The 18,914-nt window shown below is 52.1% G+C and overlaps 2 protein-coding genes across 5 annotated transcripts; both read left to right on the top strand.

Moving 5' to 3' along the window:
* Positions 1-24: 24 nt before the first annotated feature.
* On the top strand, positions 25-4,179 carry TIMM29 (translocase of inner mitochondrial membrane 29). Its single transcript, XM_072149549.1, has 2 exons — positions 25-158; positions 2,498-4,179. Exons 1-2 carry the CDS (start codon positions 44-46, stop codon positions 3,085-3,087), a joined length of 705 nt encoding a protein of 234 aa, XP_072005650.1. The 5' UTR covers positions 25-43; the 3' UTR covers positions 3,088-4,179.
* Positions 4,180-4,459: 280 nt separating this feature from the next.
* LOC140128114 (dynein light chain Tctex-type protein 2B-like) lies at positions 4,460-13,085 on the top strand. Of its 4 annotated transcripts, none has more exons than XM_072149532.1 (5): positions 4,460-5,169; positions 9,460-9,617; positions 10,251-10,355; positions 11,442-11,498; positions 12,395-13,085. In XM_072149532.1, the coding sequence occupies exons 2-5, from the start codon at positions 9,531-9,533 to the stop codon at positions 12,740-12,742; spliced, it is 597 nt and encodes a 198-aa protein (XP_072005633.1). In that variant the 5' UTR covers positions 4,460-5,169; positions 9,460-9,530; the 3' UTR covers positions 12,743-13,085. The 4 variants fall into 4 exon arrangements, with proteins under 4 accessions (XP_072005633.1, XP_072005635.1, XP_072005634.1 ...); XM_072149534.1 differs by lacking the exon at positions 4,460-5,169 and adding an exon at positions 5,199-6,371; XM_072149533.1 differs by lacking the exon at positions 4,460-5,169 and adding an exon at positions 5,199-6,359.
* The last annotated feature ends 5,829 nt before the right edge of the window (positions 13,086-18,914 follow it).

The raw sequence follows: 18,914 nt of genomic DNA on the forward strand, positions 1-18,914 counted from the left end.
AGGGCACGGGCACCGGAAGTGGCCTCAGTGCTGGAGGAGAGAAATGGCCGGGAGGTGTATAGGGGTCTTACTGCGGAGGTCGTGCTCCGGGACTGCTGCTTCGGTAACGCCACCGGCCAAGCCAGGGTTCTGGGAGCGAATGAAGGAGAAGAAGATGGGTGAGAGAATGGAGACTGAGGAAATGGGGGACGGGGTATAGAGGAAACACGTGGGGCAATGCTGTATCTCACAGCGTACAACTACTATAATACTGCCCCCTATGTACAAGAATATAACTACTATAATACTGCCCCCTATGTACAAGAATATAACTACTATAATACTGCCCCCTATGTACAAGAATATAACTACTATAATACTGCTCCCTATGTACAGGAATATAACTGCTATAATACTGCCCCCTATGTACAAGAATATAACTACTATAATACTGCCCCCTATGTTCAAGAATAGAACTACTATAATACTGCCCCCTATGTTCAAGAATAGAACTACTATAATACTGCCCCCTATGTACAGGAATAGAACTACTATAATACTGCCCCCTATGTACAGGAATAGAACTACTATAATACTGCCCCCTATGTACAGGAATAGAACTACTATAATACTGCCCCCTATGTACAGGAATAGAACTACTATAATACTGCCCCCTATGTACAAGAATATAACTACTATAATACTGCCCCCTATGTACAGGAATATAACTACTATAATACTGTCCCCTATGTACAAGAATATAACTACCATAATACTGCCCCCTATGTACAAGAATATATCTACTATAATACTGCCCCCTATGTACAGGGATATAACTACTATAATACTGTCCCCTATGTACAAGGATATAACTACTATAATACTGTCCCCTATGTACAAGGATATAACTACTATAATACTGCCCCCTATGTACAAGAATATAACTACTATAATACTGCCCCCTATGTACAGGAATATAACTACTATAATACTGTCCCCTATGTACAAGAATATAACTACCATAATACTGCCCCCTATGTACAAGAATATATCTACTATAATACTGCCCCCTATGTACAGGGATATAACTACTATAATACTGTCCCCTATGTACAAGGATATAACTACTATAATACTGCCCCCTATGTACAAGAATATAACTACTATAATACTGCCCCCTATGTACAAGAATATAACTACTATAATACTGTCCCCTATGTACAAGGATATAACTACTATAATACTGCCCCCTATGTACAGGAATATAACTACTATAATACTGTCCCCTATGTACAAGAATATAACTACCATAATACTGCCCCCTATGTACAAGAATATATCTACTATAATACTGCCCCCTATGTACAGGGATATAACTACTATAATACTGCCCCCTATGTACAAGAATATAACTACCATAATACTGCCCCCTATGTACAAGAATATATCTACTATAATACTGCCCCCTATGTACAGGAATATAACTACTATAATACTGCCCACTATGTACAAGAATATAACTACTATAATACTGCCCCCTATGTACAAGAATATAACTACTATGATACTGCCCCTATGTACAAGAATATAACTACTATAATACTGCCCCCTGTGTACAAGAATATAACTACTATAATACTGCCCCCTATGTACAGGGATATAACTACTATAATACTGCCCCCTATGTACAAGAATATAACTACTATAATACTGCTCCCTATGTACAGGAATATAACTACTATAATACTGCCCCCTATGTACAGGAATATAACTACTATAATACTGTCCCCTATGTACAAGAATATAACTACTATAATACTGCTCCCTATGTACAAGAATATATCTACTATAATACTGCCCCCTATGTACAGGGATATAACTACTATAATACTGTCCCCTATGTACAAGAATATAACTACTATAATACTGTCCCCTATGTACAAGAATATAACTACTATAATACTGCTCCCTATGTACAAGAATATATCTACTATAATACTGCTCCCTATGTACAAGAATATATCTACTATAATACTGCCCCCTATGTACAGGAATATAACTACTATAATACTGTCCCCTATGTACAAGAATATAACTACTATAATACTGTCCCCTATGTACAAGAATATAACTACTATAATACTGCCCCCTATGTACAGGGATATAACTACTATAATACTGCCCCCTATGTACAGGGATATAACTACTATAATACTGTCCCCTATGTACAAGAATATAACTACTATAATACTGCCCCCTATGTACAAGAATATAACTACTATAATACTGCCCCCTATGTACAGGGATATAACTACTATAATACTGTCCCCTATGTACAAGAATATAACTACTATAATACTGCCCCCTATGTACAAGAATATAACTACTATAATACTGCCCCCTATGTACAGGGATATAACTACTATAATACTGCCCCCTATGTACAAGAATATAACTACTATAATACTGCCCCCTATGTACTATAATAGTGTATAACAGATACTTTCTATCTCCTCAGTTGTTTGGACTAAGAGTCTGCTGCGTGATTATAAGGAGGCCTGTAAGGATATAGTAGTAGGAGCTAAGGATCGCCCTGGTAAGGCTGCTCTCTATCTCTCCCTGCTGGCAGGGGTGGGGGTTTGCTCGTCTAGGGCGCCCTCTGAGGACTCCTTCCACTGTTCTCTCCTGGAGGCTTCGGCCTCTCTCCTCCTCCTCTCCCCCTGGACCCGGAGCGGTACATCAGACGGCCACGTGCAGCGGCTCATGGAGCTGAGTAACGAGGGACGTCTGCGGCACCTGGACCTTCTGGTGGTGTCCCTTGTGTATGAGGCACCCTATGACCCGGAGTGTGACCTGTACAACACCCAGTGCCCGCACCTGCAGCCTCGCATGGTGGACTTCCCCCGCCGGGTGCTGGACATCGGCTTCTTAGGGCAGTGGTGGCTCCTGAGGAACAAGATGAAGGACTTTGACATCAATGAAGAGGAGTTCCGCCACCTCCCCCCCGGCATGAGGAGCATAACCCACAACGACCTGCACTCCCAGGAGAACGAGAGACTCTATGAGAGCAAATACAAGCCCATCCTCATGTCTGAAGACCCCCTATGACAGGAGGGACAGGACCACCATGTACAGTACTATTATAGGAATGTAACTCCTCACTGGCAGGGGGTAGTCCGGCTGCAAGGACAGTGGTCAGACTTGTAACGAACATGTGAATAAAACTGCACGTTACCCCAGACTTGTACCTCATCTACAACGAGAAGATAAAATATATATATATCGATTGCTAAATGTGTGGCCTAAGCAGAAGAGTCCACGATCATTCCTGGAGGATAAATGGGCATAGAAAAAGCTGCAACTTTGTGCTACACTGGATTTAAAGGGATTTTATTGACCATCAAGATCCATCCTGATAAACATTACTCATAGATCCAGGCTCCGGGACTGTAGGAACCTTCTTATATTTATCTATGGTCACCTTTATTCTAAAATCAACTTTTAAAATGATGTGAATGAGCCATAGGAGCTCCTGTTACCAGAGCTCCTCCGTGCTGCACCTTCCCCTGCTCCCTCAGCACTTCCCTCTTCCTCTTTCTGATGTAATCTCACACATTGGGAGGGGGAAGTGCTCCTGCACAGTGTAACAACCTGTGAAGCTGCAGCACAAGGGGCTCCGGTAACTTAAAAAAAAAACCCTTAAAAGTTGCTTGAAGAAGGATGGATAAGAAATATAAGAAGATTACCACAATCACAGTGCCTGGATCTATGAGTAAGTGTCCTCGGTTTATCCGGGGATTTTCCCTTTATTTATTGGGAAGTTTTGCGGGCTCTGTTATGTAGTTTAGGGTGTCCCAGACGTTGGGATATACACTTTAACCATCATGCAACTGCAATGAGTGATCATAAAATCTGCTTCATGTTATACCCGCCTTGTGATGTCACGTCCCCAGTGTGTGGATTTATACATTTGTGCCGAAATGTTCTGAGTAATTTGATTTACCGTATATACTCGAGTATAAGCCGACCGAGTATAAGCCGAGACCCCTAATTTTACCACCAAAAACTGGAAAAACATTGACTGGAGTATAAGCCGAGGGTGGGAAATGCATTGGTCACAGACCCCCCAAGTATATAGCCAGCCTGCCCCCAGTAGTATACAGCCACCCCAGCCTGCCCCCAGTAGTATACAGCATGCCCCCAGTAGTATACAGCCTGCCCAGAATTTAAAAAAAAAACAAAAAAAACCTTATATACTCGCCCTCCGGTGGCCCCGATGCGCAGCGCTGCTCCCCCGATGTCCGCGTGGCTCGTCTTCTGGCTTCCCGGCTCCTCTTCTTGCTTAAGCGCCATCTTCTGTAATATCGTGGTGAGTGCGACGTTACAGAAGATGGCGCGGAAGCCAGAAGACGAGCCGCGCGGACATCGGAGGAGCAGCGCTGCGCATCGGGGCCACCGGAGGGTGAGTATATAAGTTTATTATTTTTTAAGTCCAGTATTGACTTGTGTATAAGCCGAGGGGACGTTTTTCAGCACATTTTTTGTGCTGAAAAACTCTGCTTATACACGAGTATATACGGTACTTCCCCTTTATAAAAGCCTGATACCAGTTGTCACCACCAGGGGGCGGCCTGCATCTGTTTCTCATTCTGTGTAGCTTCAGCTCCGGCTACTCCACGCTCCTGTAGCCTCTTAGAGAAATTTACATATTAGGGCAATAAAAGATTTACAAACTTATCGGGCACTGGAGGATTATCCCTGTAAAGGGATCCAATGGCATTTATTAGAGGAACCACCTTTTCTGGTAATATAATTGTTCGGTGCCATGACAGATCGGCTATTAAAGGGGTGCACCTAGGTGCCTGTTCCATTTCCTGCCCCCCTCGGAGGAGAAAGTTTTATCCTTTAATCATCTATGAACAGCGATCTTCCTGCTGACTGATCCTGCACATGTACAATGTATTCCTGAGCAGCTGATACCATAGAACAATAGCATGCGCTGGGTTATACCTAGTGTTACCCATCTGCAATTTACCAAGAAAAGCCTTTAATGAGCTCTACATTGTGGACAAAGGGGGTAACATAGCAACAGATGATGTCATCAGATTAGGGTGGAGGTGTAATTAATTGCTGCAATGTGTGTGTAGTGGTAGGAACCGCGCAGAGACCCGGCTACTGTCCGCCTGGCAGGTGAGTGCACACTGCTGATCTGTATCTACTACAACTCCCAGCATGCCCTATGCAGACAACCTGTGAAACTGCAGCATGGAGGGGCTCTGGAAACACCCCCATCTGTCTCATTAACATAATTATAAAAGTAGATTTTCGAAGGAAGGAGGCCGTGGATAACATAAGATTAGCACAGTCCCAGTGCCTGGATCTATGAGTAATGTCCCTGGTTTATCAGGATGGATCTGACTACCGAGGATTTGTTTGTAGTCTGTTACCATGGAGACAGTTGTGAATATCTGTTTTTGGCACTTTGATGCTTTGAGAGAATATTTAGAAAATGTTTTCAGTTTAGATGCAGATGGTGGGTCCCTAGATATGCACCAGGAGGTGCAGGATGATCATACACACTCTTACTATAGCAGTGTAGATGCGGGGTATGAGTGGGAAGTATTATGTAAGCATGGCGCGGTGCTCGCTCGCACGCCGGCTCCAGGCTGGATTAGCAGTGGGCACAGTAGATCCGGCTATGAATAGCCTGTTGTTGGTCGGCTGGGCCGTATCTCTGGCCTGATCTGCGGCTGATTATCTCGGTCATGTCTGGACAGGACTGTTTGCTCAGGGCAGTTTATCATGTGCTCAGGATTGTTACTTGTAGTCTGTGTCCTGTGTACTATGGGAGGACTGTACACAAGGTGCGGGGTCCCAGGGTCAGCCACAGACACATCACTATCCTGGAGGATCCGCCCTAGGACTCTGCATTGTGCTGTTACTCTGTTATTCCGCCTAGAAATGTATGATTATATTGACAACTGGGTGTCACCCTTTGTGGGTTTGACCAATCAGTGCTGTGTATCATGTTGTGTATGGACACACATATTTGACAAGAGGAATAGTAGAACTTGGTTGTCACATGAATTTTTAGGAGGAATAACAGAGAGATTTGGGATACAAGAGAGCAATGAAAACGTGTAACAGCAGGATGGGTCCATAGCAGCCAATCAGCGCTCTGCTTTCATATCTCAACCTGCTGTGGCAAAATGAAAGCTGCTCTGGGATAGGTTGTTAGGGGCAACGAGGCCTGTGGTATGAGCCTGACTGTGAGGGAATAGATATACAGCGGCCATTACACAAGCATCACAAGCCATCAGACATCTGTATAGATATGAGACATGATATACGAGAGAGCAGGGAGATGGATGCAGACTCGTGTATATATAATAGTACATATATACCATAGATCTAGAAAAACTGATAGATATAGGGATTGTTAAAGGGGTTGGCCCGGTGGCGTAACTAGTGATGAGTGGGCCCTATAGCAAACTTTTGGGTGACCATTTCCCTCCCCCTTCCCCCCCCCCCCCCACATTTATCGTAATTATACTGCTATAACAGTAATTACAAGGTGTTAGGAATGATGCACCAACCACCTAAGAGGACCTACCTTTACAAATAACATGTCCCAGCAACGGCCTCCCCTCACTGCAGACATGCCCCGGGGGCTGCCTCCCCTCACTGCAGACGTGCCCCGGGGGCCGCCTCCCCTCACTGCAGACGTGCCCCGGCGGCCGCCGCCTCCCCTCACTGCAGACGTGCCCCGGCGGCCGCCGCCTCCCCTCACTGCAGACGTGCCCCGGCGGCCGCCGCCTCCCCTCACTGCAGACGTGCCCCGGCGGCCGCCGCCTCCCCTCACTGCAGACGTGCCCCGGCGGCCGCCGCCTCCCCTCACTGCAGACGTGCCCCGGCGGCCGCCGCCTCCCCTCACTGCAGACGTGCCCCGGCGGCCGCCGCCTCCCCTCACTGCAGACGTGCCCCGGCGGCCGCCGCCTCCCCTCACTGCAGACGTGCCCCGGCGGCCGCCGCCTCCCCTCACTGCAGACGTGCCCCGGCGGCCGCCGCCTCCCCTCACTGCAGACGTGCCCCGGCGGCCGCCGCCTCCCCTCACTGCAGACGTGCCCCGGCGGCCGCCGCCTCCCCTCACTGCAGACGTGCCCCGGCGGCCGCCGCCTCCCCTCACTGCAGACGTGCCCCGGCGGCCGCCGCCTCCCCTCACTGCAGACGTGCCCCGGCGGCCGCCGCCTCCCCTCACTGCAGACGTGCCCCGGCGGCCGCCGCCTCCCCTCACTGCAGACGTGCCCCGGCGGCCGCCTCCCCTAAAAATAATAAACGTATATACTTGCCCTCCAGCGCTCCCTACATATACATACACATATATAAGCACATATAAAGATACAGTCATATGAATTATACTCACCTCCAACTGGTTCCAGTGCTAGTCTCCTATAGATAGCAGGCATCAGAGTTTATACAGAATGCCTGCTATCTTTACAGGTAATAAACTTACCTGTATGTATGTAAGTGGAGATCATGTGGCAGATTTACTTACCCGGTCCTGTCGCGATCCAGCGGCGCGTTCTCCGTCGAGGATACGGGTCTTCGGCGATTCAGTAAGGTAGTTCGCCCGATGTCCACCAGGTGTCGCTGCTGCGCTGAATTCTGTCGGAGTGCACTGAAGTTCACAGTCCTGGTTGCAAGCGCATGTCAAGCGGCACTTTTTTTTTTTTTTTTTTTTTTAAATGCGGCGGTTTTTCCGAATCCATCGGGTTTTCTTACGGCCACGCCCCCTGATTTCCGTCGCGTGCATGCCAGCGCCGATGCGCCACAATCCGATCACGTGTGCCAAAATCCCGGGCAATTCAGAGAAAATTGGAAATATTTGGATAACCCGTCGGAAAAAACGTGATTCAGGCCCTTAGTAAATGACCCCCATGTCTCTGCTGACTTTCTTCACAATTGTAGCGACATCGGGAGACCAAGGCTGGCGGATCAGACAGGGGGTGGAAGGCAGAAGGCCTGGTAAGCCCCGGGGGCAAGTACCGAGGCAGAGGAAGGTCCGTCTCCTCTCTACCGCGGGAGTTAGCTGGCCATTTGGGGGGCTTGTGTCATGCAGGTTTGTTTTCGTGCCAAGCACACAGGGGCCCTGTTACACCATAGTTGAGCATTTTGATTCTGCCTCACACCGCGGGCCCCTACTGCTCGCAGGCACCGAGCAGCCGCTACGACTGTAGTTACGCCTCTGGGTGCGCCACTTTACCTCATGTATATTGGTAAATTACACACACATTACAAAATACATCTACTAATAGTTCTGCTCCGCTTTCTTGATATGTAAAGTGAAGCCTCCTGTCTGTTACCTCATCATTTTACCTCATCATTTTACCTCATCAGCCAGAGATTCCTGTCCATAAAATGGCCGCAAAAGACAGGAGCATGTATGAAGAAAGCGGAGTAGATCTTCTAATAGACGTACATGGGTAAAACACATACACACCAAAAAACCTGAACCACCAGCTCCAAGCTGCGAAGGCATCAATGTGGCACGGCCTCTGGCAGGGTCCTTCCTGCCCTGTAACTGCCCACGCGCTGCCAGTTAGGACCTGATAAAGAAGTATAAGATGTGCGTTCGCCCGCCGGATCCATCACACGCCGCCGCACAATAAATCTCCATAGTGTGGGAGTTTTCTGTCTTTAAAACATCTTACAATTGTTGCAACTAGCGATTGTGACTTTGTAGGTGAGTGCGCAGGGCACTTTTCAGTTTGGACAACTTCCTCCATACAAGTTTTCCAAAATGATAAGAATTGAATTACCAAATCATTAGTCTCCCCTCCTGCCATAGGAGAAACATGAGAACTAGTTGCTACAAATTTGCAACTTTTTACGACTTTTTAATAATAATAATTATAATTCCTTTATTTATATAGAGCACACAGAGCTGCACAGAATTTGCCAAATCAGTCCCTGTCCCCATTGGGGCTCACAATCTAATCACCTACTAGTATGTTTTTGGAGTGTGGGAGGAAACCGGAGGACCTGGAGGAAACCTACGCAAACACGGAGAGAACATACAAACTCTTTAATAGCCTCTAGAATAAAGTCATGGCGCCTGAGGCCGTGTCACACAATGTGCTATGGCTGAGTATTGAGGCGCAATCCAGAGGCTTCCCCTGTGATCACACGCAGAGATAACATTACATAACATTGCGTCGCTAAACGTGATGGAAACGCAGTGTTACCTGACAGGGGAAGCCCTTGGATCAATCATGTGAACGCGACTGGAGACACTAAAAAAAAACTAGTCCTGGGTGCGCGTGCTGTGTGGTATCGGGTGGGATCCGGTGTGTGCGCAGCAGCCTAGGTAACCCTTTGTCGGCCTGGGCTTCCCTGCGCGGTCACACCTTCGTGTATTTATTGACACACAGGCTTAGTAGTCACAGTGCAGGTGACACATGACAAGTTCTCCTCGTCCAGGTACACACATCCATCCCCGGAGTATTTACTAGGAGCCCGTGTCTCCAACACAGCATCGCTTCACCGCCGCCATGGCGTCCAAGACCAGTGGGAAGAGAGCGTCTGTGGCCAGTGTCCGGATCAACCTGGACACCGCTGACAAAACCGTCCCCAAAATGGTAAGAGACCTCCCACAGCTGTAATACTGTGTACTGGAGCGTTATAACCGTATTACACGAATAGTCGGGTCACATGACTTGTATCCTCTAGCTATGTTATAACTTATTACAGTACAGTGTAACATTATAACCTTATTACATACACACGATGCAAGTTACCGCAACATAATTATAGCCCCGTACATGGATACTGTGATGAAGAACCATGATATAATACCGTATCAAGAAGGCTATATCATGTGCAGACCCATAGCAGAGAATTTAGAGATTCAGGATGTAATACTGTATCATTATAACCTTATTACATGGAAAAGATGACAGCGGAGACTATATTGTGTAATACGGTGTCATTATAAGGTTACTACATTGTGTTGTGCTGAAGAATCTGGGATGACAAAGGTGAAGTCTAATATACAGTATGTTCCCGGTGATTGTAGCGTTATAGCGGTATTATGTGTGTGTAGCATCATGGTGTGGTTATATTATCCTATTATGTATCCATACACATGATGCTGAGACTGCGGGATGTGGTCATTATTTGTCTGACTTTGCAGCAGGTATATAATATAATAAGTCATGTATAATATATCAGAGGTGTAATATATAATAATGACCCGCGTCTCCCGTATCCAGCCTGTACGCAGTAAGCCGTCTCTGGGTAATGTGTCGATCAGTAACCAAGCCTCCTGGAGTCTGACCGGTCTGCTCGCTGCCCAGAGGATGACCAAGAACCTGAAGGTAAGTCCTAGGTATGTAGTGTAATACAAGGGTTTGCAGGGTATATAATAGAGTGGTCATCCGGTCTCCCGGGTTGCACTGTGCCGTCATTCAGCTGCTCTTTACCTGCACTCAGCTCATTATCTGCACTGCCTGTACCTCTACAGCCCTACCCCTGCTCTGCTGTACAATAACAATTGTTCTGCTTTATTGCTGCACAAGCACAGAAAGGAGTTTGTCTCCATTTTTCAATGATCTCAGCTCTGCTTCATCGCTGCACTGCCACAGCTCCACTCTCATCACTGCAGCCTGGACTCTTCTGCTATTTTCAATTTTGCGACTTTCAGCAACAAAACTAAGTCAGCTCTGCTACATTGAATGTAACCAACACTTGTTTGTCTACTACTACCCCCTGTCCCCCTACTGCATCCCTACAGTTGTTGCACTGTGTGAATGCAATGATGATTTTGAATTTGGGGTAAAAGTTAGGGGATGTTCTTGAGTCAGGCGCACCCAAAAATGTGTGCACAAGTGGGGAAAGGGTGTCTTTCTGAAAGTATTGAGGTGGAGTTGCAGCGTCAGGACCCGGAGCTGGACCGTGGTCCCGATGAGATATGCAGTTTTTAGACCTGATGACGACGCCGTTACGGTGTCGAAACGCGTTGTCACAATACTAATAAAAACCCTTATCACCCTTATTTGGATGTAGCGCGTCTATCCATTTGACCCCGTTTTTTTTCTCTCTCTGATCTCCAATGATGATTTTGTAGTGAGCTGTATTACCACCATTCCAGCAGTAGGGGTCAGCAATTCTTCCAGTTGTCAGTCTATTTCTCCATTATGTAGGAGAGGACACAGCGCCCCCTGCAGGTGACAAGAGAAATAATAGAAAAATGGGAAATACCTGATGTAGGTCTAGTGTATAGAGATCCAGGTGACATCTATGTGATATTATGGCTGGACACTGCGGGTACCATTATTAGGGGGGGGGGCACACTCTCTGCTGTTATTGGGGCCACCCCAGCAATATAAAGGGGGGGGCACTTATGTGTTTCCTGGATGAGATGTAAATTACTTGAATGACTTTTTATCCTTGTGTCTTGTTAGGAGAGACGAGCCCAGAAGGTGGCGCTAGTGAAGAAGATTGAGATTATAGAACCGCAGGTGAGTGGCGGCATTTTTAGCGGGGGCAGGGTGCACAGAAATTTGGAGTTTCTTGCTTTTTGTCACCATGTCCACGTGTGACCTCCCAGGTCAGACACATTGGGTCTCGTACACGCGCGTCTTGCCAACGCTCCGGCGACCGCTGAATACTCTGCACAACTCCCGTGGCCCATGTTGTTGTTGCCATGGTGACCAGATTCTCTGGCGTTCCGAGTACAACATCGAGAAGCAGAAACCATGGCAACAGCAGCTCGTAACGGGGAGGACTTTTTTTTTTTTTTTGTCCTTTTGAGACAAGAGAAAATATTGAAATTTGTTTTAAAGGGCAGATTATTAATTGTAACGAGATCTTGTCAGGAAATAATGAAGGCGCTGGAGCTTGTAGGGTGTAAGCGTCTATGGTACACCAGGAGCCGGGCACCTGCACCTGCATAAAACAATACGGGTTTCCCATTTTTTGATGTTTTGTGGACAATAAAGGGGGAAAAGTGGTTAATTTTTGAGGTAAATCTGTCAAAGGATTATTATTATTGTCCTACCTGAGAGCAGCACCTGATAGCAGGAATGGAGCTCTGTGATATATAGGTTTATAAAATTTGGATATAGATTCTAAAAGGACTTCTAGTGGAGGCAGTGAGAGTCCTGATTACCCCGCCCACACACAGTGATTGGCAGTGAGAGTCCTGATTACCCCGCCCACACACAGTGATTGGCAGTGAGAGTCCTGATTACCCCGCCCACACACAGTGATTGGCAGTGAGAGTCCTGATTACCCCGCCCACACACAGTGATTGGCAGTGAGAGTCCTGATTACACCGCCCACACATAGTGATTGACAGGTTCTTGTTAATAAATCCTGTACTTTACCCTATTTGACCTATTATTTCCTCCTTTAGCCTCCATCCTTTGCCTCCCGCCCCCCTGAGAAGGTCCAGGTCTCCGCCATAAGGCACATCCTGGAAGACTACCTCCCGCTTCGGCTGGGTAAAACGACCTATGACCCCAAGAAGGTTCCATCACTGGTGAAGGAGATCAGCGAGGAGATCAGAAGCCAAGTGAAGAAGGTCCTGCCTGCACGATACAAGATGCTCTGTGTGGTGACCATGGGCGAGAGAGGTCAGGAGGACATCAAGGTGGTCAGCCGCTGCCTCTGGGACCCTCATGCTGATAACTATGCGGCCCACGTGTATCAGAATGAGAGTCTGTTCTGTGTGGTGTCTGTGTACACGGTGTTCTGCGAGTGACTGCACCCAGGACCAGAAATATGACTGTATCACCACATGTCCCAACCACCACCAGTGCCCTCCTGCTGTGCCCTCAGATGGGGCTCCTCTTATACACAGACTATGGGGAAGGGGGGGATATTTTTGGAGGCTGATATAGGGTTCTGAGAGAACTTACTTCAGATGAGATGTATGGGTTAATGTGTGTCCCCTCAAAACCATCATAGGCACCTCCCCCCTCTCGTGGCCATCTCCAGCCAGAAATCTTATTTATGACACATTTCAATAAAAAACATCTAACATATTTTGGTATAAATTGTCCTGTCCCCCAAGTGTCAGCGTGTCCCTGTCCTGTCCCCCCAAGTGTCAGCGTGTCCCTGTCCCCCAAGTGTCAGCGTGTCCCTGTCCTGTCCCCCCAAGTGTCAGCGTGTCCCTGTCCTGTCCCCCAAGTGTCAGCGTGTTCCTGTCCTGTCCCCCAAGTGTCAGCGTGTCCCTGTCCTGTCCCCCCAAGTGTCAGCGTGTCCCTGTCCTGTCCCCCCAAGTGTCAGCGTGTCCCTGTCCTGTCCCCCCAAGTGTCAGCGTGTCCCTGTCCTGTCCCCCCAAGTGTCAGCGTGTCCCTGCCCTGTCCCCCCAAGTGTCAGCGTGTCCCTGTCCTGTCCCCCCAAGTGTCAGCGTGTCCCTGTCCTGTCCCCCCAAGTGTCAGCGTGTCCCTGTCCTGTCCACCCAAGTGTCAGCGTGTCCCTGTCCTGTCCACCCAAGTGTCAGCGTGTCCCCCTCCTGCACCCCCCCCAAGTGTCAGCGTGTCCCTGTCCTGTCCCCCAAGTGTCAGCGTGTCCCGGTCCTGTCCCCCCAAGTGTCAGCATGTCCCTGCCCTGTCCCCCAAGTGTCAGCATGTCCCTGCCCTGTCCCCCAAGTGTCAGCGTGTCCCTGTCCTGTCCCCCAAGTGTCAGGGTGTCCCTGTCCTGTCTCCCCCAAGTGTCAGCGTGTCCCTGCCCTGTCCCCCAAGTGTCAGCGTGTCCCTGCCCTGTCCCCCCCAGTGTCAGCGTGTCCCTGCCCTGTCCCCCCCAGTGTCAGCGTGTCCCTGTCCCCCAAGTGTCAGCGTGTCCCTGTCCTGTCCCCCAGTGTCAACGTGTCCCTGTCCTGTCCCCCAGTGTCAGCGTGTCCCTGTCCTGTCCCCCCCCCAGTGTCAGCGTGTCCCTGTCCTGTCCCCCAAGTGTCAGTGCGTCCCTGTCCTGTCCCCCAAGTGTCAGCGTGTCCCTGTCCCCCAAGTGTCAGCGTGTCCCTGTCCCCCAAGTGTCAGCGTATCCCTGTCCCCCCAAGTGTCAGCGTGTCCCTGCCCTGTCCCCCCAAGTGTCAGCGTGTCCCTGCCCTGTCCCCCCAAGTGTCAGCGTGTCCCTGTCCTGTCCCCCCAAGTGTCAGCGTGTCCCTGTCCTGTCTCCCAAGTGTCAGCGTGTCCCTGTCCTGTCCCCCCAAGTGTCAGCGTGTCCCTGTCCTGTCCCCCAAGTGTCAGCGTGTCCCTGTCCTGTCCCCCAAGTGTCAGCGTGTCCCTGTCCCGTCCCCCAAGTGTCAGCGTGTCCCTGTCCTGTCCCCCAAGTGTCAGCGTGTCCTGTCCTGTCCCCCCAAGTGTCAGCGTGTCCTGTCCTGTCCCCCAAGTGTCAGCGTGTCCTGTCCTGTCCCCCAAGTGTCAGCGTGTCCCTGTCCTGTCCCCCCAGTGTCAGCGTGTCCCTGTCCTGTCCCCCCAAGTGTCAGTGTGTCCCTGTCCTGTCCCCCCAAGTGTCAGCGTGTCCCTGTCCTGTCCCCCAAGTGTCAGCGTGTCCCTGTCCTGTCCCCCCAAGTGTCAGCGTGTCCCTGTCCTGTCCCCCCAAGTGTCAGCGTGTCCCTGCCCTGTCCCCCAAGTGTCAGCGTGTCCCGGTCCTGTCCCCCCAAGTGTCAGCGTGTCCCTGTCCTGTCCCCCAAGTGTCAGCGTGTTCCTGTCCTGTCCCCCAAGTGTCAGCGTGTCCCTGTCCTGTCCCCCAAGTGTCAGCGTGTCCTGTCCTGTCCCCCCAAGTGTCAGCGTGTCCGTGTCCTGTCCCCCAAGTGTCAGCTTGTCCCCCTCCTGCACCCCCCCCAAGTGTCAGCGTGTCCCCCTCCTGCACCCCCCCCAAGTGTCAGCGTGTCCCTGTCCTGTCCCCCAAGTGTCAGCGTGTCCCGGTCCTGTCCCCCCAAGTGTCAGCATGTCCCTGCCCTGTCCCCCAAGTGTCAGCGTGTCCCTGCCCTGTCCCCCAAGTGTCAGGGTGTCCCTGTCCTGTCTCCCCCAAGTGTCAGCGTGTCCCTGCCCTGTCCCCCAAGTGTCAGCGTGTCCCTGCCCTGTCCCCCCCAGTGTCAGCGTGTCCCTGCCCTGTCCCCCCCAGTGTCAGCGTGTCCCTGTCCCCCAAGTGTCAGCGTGTCCCTGTCCTGTCCCCCAGTGTCAACGTGTCCCTGTCCTGTTCCCCAGTGTCAGCGTGTCCCTGTCCTGTCCCCCCCCCAGTGTCAGCGTGTCCCTGTCCTGTCCCCCCCCCAGTGTCAGCGTGTCCCTGTCCTGTCCCCCCCCCAGTGTCAGCGTGTCCCTGTCCTGTCCCCCCCCCAGTGTCAGCGTGTCCCTGTCCTGTCCCCCAAGTGTCAGTGTGTCCCTGTCCTGTCCCCCAAGTGTCAGCGTGTCCCTGTCCCCCAAGTGTCAGCGTATCCCTGTCCCCCCAAGTGTCAGCGTGTCCCTGCCCTGTCCCCCCAAGTGTCAGCGTGTCCCTGCCCTGTCCCCCCAAGTGTCAGCGTGTCCCTGTCCTGTCCCCCCAAGTGTCAGCGTGTCCCTGTCCTGTCCCCCCAAGTGTCAGCGTGTCCCTGTCCTGTCTCCCAAGTGTCAGCGTGTCCCTGTCCTGTCCCCCCAAGTGTCAGCGTGTCCCTGTCCCGTCCCCCAAGTGTCAGCATGTCCCTGTCCCCCAAGTGTCAGCGTGTCCCTGTCCTGTCCCCCCAAGTGTCAGCGTGTCCCTGTCCTGTCCCCCAAGTGTCAGCGTGTCCCTGTCCTGTCCCCCCAAGTGTCAGCGTGTCCCTGTCCTGTCCCCCAAGTGTCAGCATGTCCCTGTCCTGCACCCCAAGTGTCAGTGTGTCCCTGTCCTGTCCCCCCAAGTGTCAGCGTGTCCCTGTCCTGTCCCCCCAAGTGTCAGCGTGTCCCTGTCCTGTCCCCCCAAGGGTCAGCGTGTCCCTGTCCTGTCCCCCAAGTGTCAGCGTGTCCCTGCCCTGTCCCCCCAAGTGTCAGCGTGTCCCTGCCCTGTCCCCCCAAGTGTCAGCGTGTCCCTGCCCTGTCCCTCCAAGGGTCAGCGTGTCCCTGCCCTGTCCCCCAAGTGTCAGCATGTCCCTGCCCTGTCCCCCCAAGTATCAGCGTGTCCCTGTCCCCCAAGTGTCAGCGTGTCCCTGTCCTGTCCCCCAAGTGTCAGCATGTCCCTGCCCTGTCCCCCCAAGTGTCAGCGTGTCCCTGCCCCCCAAGTGTCAGCGTGTCCCTGCCCCCCAAGTGTCAGCGTGTCCCTGCCCTGTCCCCCCCAGTGTCAGCGTGTCCCTGCCCTGTCCCCCCCAGTGTCAGCATGTCCCTGTCCCCCAAGTGTCAGCGTGTCCCTGTCCTGTCCCCCCCCCAGTGTCAGCGTGTCCCTGTCCTGTCCCCCAAGTGTCAGCGTGTCCCTGTCCCCCAAGTGTCAGCGTGTCCCTGTCCTGTCCCCCCCCCCAGTGTCAGCGTGTCCCTGTCCTGTCCCCCAAGTGTCAGCGTGTCCCTGTCCCCCAAGTGTCAGCGTGTCCCTGTCCTGTCCCCCAAGTGTCAGCGTGTCCCTGTCCTGTCCCCCAAGTGTCAGCGTGTCCCTGTCCTGTCCCCCAGTGTCAGCGTGTCCCTGTCCCCCAAATGTCAGCGCGTCCCTGTCCTGTCCCCCAAGTGTCAGCATGTCCCTGTCCTGTCCCCCAAGTGTCAGCGTGTCCCTGTCCTGTCCCCCAAGTGTCAGCGTGTCCCTGTCCTGTCCCCCAAGTGTCAGCGTGTCCCTGTCCTGTCCCCCAAGTGTCAGCGTGTCCCTGTCCTGTCCCCCCAGTGTCAGCGTGTCCCTGTCCTGTCCCCCAAGTGTCAGCGTGTCCCTGTCCTGTCCCACCCAGTGTCAGCGTGTCCCTGTCCTGTCCCCCCCAAGTGTCAGCGTGTCCCTGTCCTGTCCCCCCCAAGTGTCAGCGTGTCCCTGTCCTGTCCCCCCAGTGTCAGCGTGTCCCTGTCCCCCCAATGTCAGCGTGTCCCTGTCCTGTCCCCCCAGTGTCAGCGCGTCCCTGTCCTGTCCCCCAAGTGTCAGCGCGTCCCTGTCCTGTCCCCCAAGTGTCAGCGCGTCCCTGTCCTGTCCCCCAAGTGTCAGCGCGTCCCTGTCCTGTCCCCCAAGTGTCAGCGCGTCCCTGTCCTGTCCCCCAAGTGTCAGCGCGTCCCTGTCCTGTCCCCCAAGTGTCAGCGCGTCCCTGTCCTGTACCCCAAGTGTCAGCGTGTCCCTGCCCTGTCCCCCCCAGTGTCAGCGTGTCCCTGCCCTGTCCCCCCCAGTGTCAGCGTGTCCCTGCCCTGTCCCCCCCAGTGTCAGCGTGTCCCTGTCCTGTCCCCCAAGTGTCAGCGTGTCCCTGTCCTGTCCCCCCAAGTGTCAGCGTGTCCCTGTCCCCCAAGTGTCAGCGTGTCCCTGCCCTGTCCCCCCAAGTGTCAGCGTGTCCCTGCCCTGTCCCCCCAAGTGTCAGCGTTTCCCTGTCCTGTCCCCCAAGTATCAGCGTGTCCCTGTCCTGTCCCCCAAGTGTCAGCGTGTCCCTGTCCTGTCCCCCCAAGTGTCAGCGTGTCCCTGTCCTGCCCCCCAAGTGTCAGCGTGTCCCTGTCCTGTCCCCCAAGTGTCAGCGTGTCCCTGTCCTGTCCCCCAAGTGTCAGCGTGTCCCTGTCCTGTCCCCCCAAGTGTCAGCATGTCCCTGTCCTGTCCCCCAAGTGTCAGCGTGTCCCTGCCCTGTCCCCCCAAGTGTCAGCGTGTCCCTGCCCTGTCCCCCAAGTGTCAGCGTGTCCCTGTCCTGTCCCCCAAGTGTCAGCGTGTCCCTGTCCTGTCCCCCAAGTGTCAGCGTGTCCCTGTCCCCCAAGTGTCAGCGTGTCCCTGTCCCCCAAGTGTCAGCGTGTCCCTGTCCCCCAAGTGTCAGTGTGTCCCTGTCCTGTCCCCCCAAGTGTCAGCGTGTCCCTGTCCCCCAAGTGTCAGCGTGTCCCTGTCCCCCAAGTGTCAGCGTGTCCCTGTCCCCCAAGTGTCAGCGTGTCCCTGTCCCCCAAGTGTCAGCGTGTCCCCGTCCTGTACCCCAAGTGTCAGCGTGTCCCTGTCCTGTCCCCCAAGTGTCAGCGTGTCCCTGTCCCCCAAGTGTCAGCGTGTCCCTGTCCCCCAAGTGTCAGCGTGTCCCTGTCCTGTACCCTAAGTGTCAGCGTGTCGCTGCCCTGTCCCCCCAAGTGTCAGCGTGTCCCTGTCCTGTCCCCCCAAGTATCAGCGTGTCCCTGTCCTGTCCCCCCAAGTATCAGCGTGTCCCTGTCCTGTCCCCCCAGTGTACTGTGAGTGTCCTGGCCTTTGGGGGCAGGACATTCTTTCCTTATTATTATATTTAGTTATGGCTCCTGTCTGAGTCAGGGATGTGGTAAGGATGACAGTAATAAGTCACACCTGCAGCCAGGGGGCGCTCTCACCGCATTCCCCATCATTGTAGATAATACAACTAGCCTCAGGATTTATGTACTCCGTCACGTGGTCTCTATCCGCCGCAGTGAAGCACTTACTGCACATGCGTCATTTTCCCCTTGTGCGGGTCAAGCCTCGCCGAGATTGAGGCGCCGCATCCAGTTGCTGATTGGCAGCCGGCGAATGAATGAGAGACCACGCCCCTTCTCCCCAGGCTGTTCTCCTGCCTTCCCTTCCCGGTCACGTGCTCAGCGTGGTGAGGCCGGAGCCGCCATCTTAGAGAGGCCTGCTGGAGACAAAGGATGTGCTGCAGAGGCAGAGTGCAGGCCCTGCCCCACAGCCCGAGTAATAAAGTGATTCAAATCCATGACTAACTTTATTAAAATGAGCAAATATTGAGAAAAAAACGCGAAAAACTGATATTTTGTCCCAGTGGAACCTGACACTATTGGCAGTATGGTAACCTACAAGGCGCCATATGTGGTCACAAC

Source organism: Engystomops pustulosus, chromosome 4, assembly GCF_040894005.1.
Source record: "Engystomops pustulosus chromosome 4, aEngPut4.maternal, whole genome shotgun sequence".
NCBI classification, from domain to species: domain Eukaryota; kingdom Metazoa; phylum Chordata; class Amphibia; order Anura; family Leptodactylidae; genus Engystomops; species Engystomops pustulosus.